General features: G+C 67.0%; 1 protein-coding gene across 1 annotated transcript in view; it reads right to left on the bottom strand.

The window, feature by feature from the left end:
* EMIHUDRAFT_223426 (hypothetical protein) overlaps positions 1 to 183 on the bottom strand; it is a gene marked incomplete at both ends in the record, with an annotated part of 821 nt that extends 638 nt beyond the window's left edge. Inside the window, one exon of the mRNA XM_005792234.1 lies at positions 87 to 183. Within this exon, the coding sequence (XP_005792291.1) occupies positions 87 to 183 (97 nt within the window). The remainder of the gene's footprint in view (positions 1 to 86) is intronic.
* Between the last annotated feature and the right edge of the window lie 825 nt (positions 184 to 1,008).

Here is a 1,008-nt window from a genome sequence, read left to right as displayed (position 1 = left end):
CACTCACACGTCTGTGCAGACTGCAGAGCGTGTGAGCAGCAGAGGAGCTGCTCTCCAGGCTTCTGTCGCAATGAGCTGCATGCCACCGAAGGCGCTGTCGAGGTTCGCCGAGCGCGGCGCAGGTTGAGGGAAGCCGCCACCGACGAGCGTAGAGCGCTGGTCGGATTCAGCAAACCGGGTCATTCAAAGCGTTTTTGACGGCGTTTCAGAGTGGGGGGGGCCCGGGGCGGCTGTCGGTGCTCGGCTTTACAGTCTCGATCCTGATATGGAAGCTGCCATGGCAAGCGCCTCTGCTCGTCTTGCGCCGCTCGCCGAGGCTGCCATCACGCCGCCTCACGAGGCTGGGCATGAGGCGGCGGAGCGCGGCGACGCTCTTCATCTGGGCTCCACGCCGTTGCACGAGGCGGCGGAGCGCGGCGAGGCAGCTCAGCTGGCGTTCCTGCTTTCCATGGGCGCGCGAGCGGATGCGGTAGACACGGACGGGCAGACGGCCTTGCATGTCGCTGTCTCTCACGGGCATTTGCAAGCCGTCGAAGTCCTTACGAGGCAGACTCCGTGCAGAGAGATTGGCCTTCCGGACGTCTACCGCATGACGCCGATTCACATGGCCGCCGAGCTCGAGGAGTCCGGCGAGGACATGGTGGCCCTGCTCCTGGCTCGAGGTGGCGACGAGGTCATGCGCCGTCGCTCTAGCATGGGCTCAGCCGGCAGCCCGCGCCGCTCGTCGAGCATCGGCCTGGGAAGCCCGCGCCAGCCCACCACACCTAGCACTCCGTCGCCGCGCCGCGCCGCGTCTCCCTCCTTCCTCTTCCGCTCCGGCGGCTCCGAGGTGTCGAACGCCTCGAGGACGACCTGCGCCTCGGACGACTCCATCTCCTTCATCGCACTCGAGCACGACAACGCCTCCGTCCGGAGGATGATCCGCCGCGCGTCAAAGGGGCTACCCACTCCGCTGCCCGGCTGCTTCTCCTCCATCGACGACTCCATCGACGACTCCTCCTCCCCCAC

The sequence above is a fragment of the Emiliania huxleyi genome, assembly GCF_000372725.1.
Source record: "Emiliania huxleyi CCMP1516 unplaced genomic scaffold EMIHUscaffold_109, whole genome shotgun sequence".
NCBI classification, from domain to species: domain Eukaryota; phylum Haptophyta; order Isochrysidales; family Noelaerhabdaceae; genus Emiliania; species Emiliania huxleyi.
This window is presented reverse-complemented; position numbering and strand designations above follow the sequence as displayed.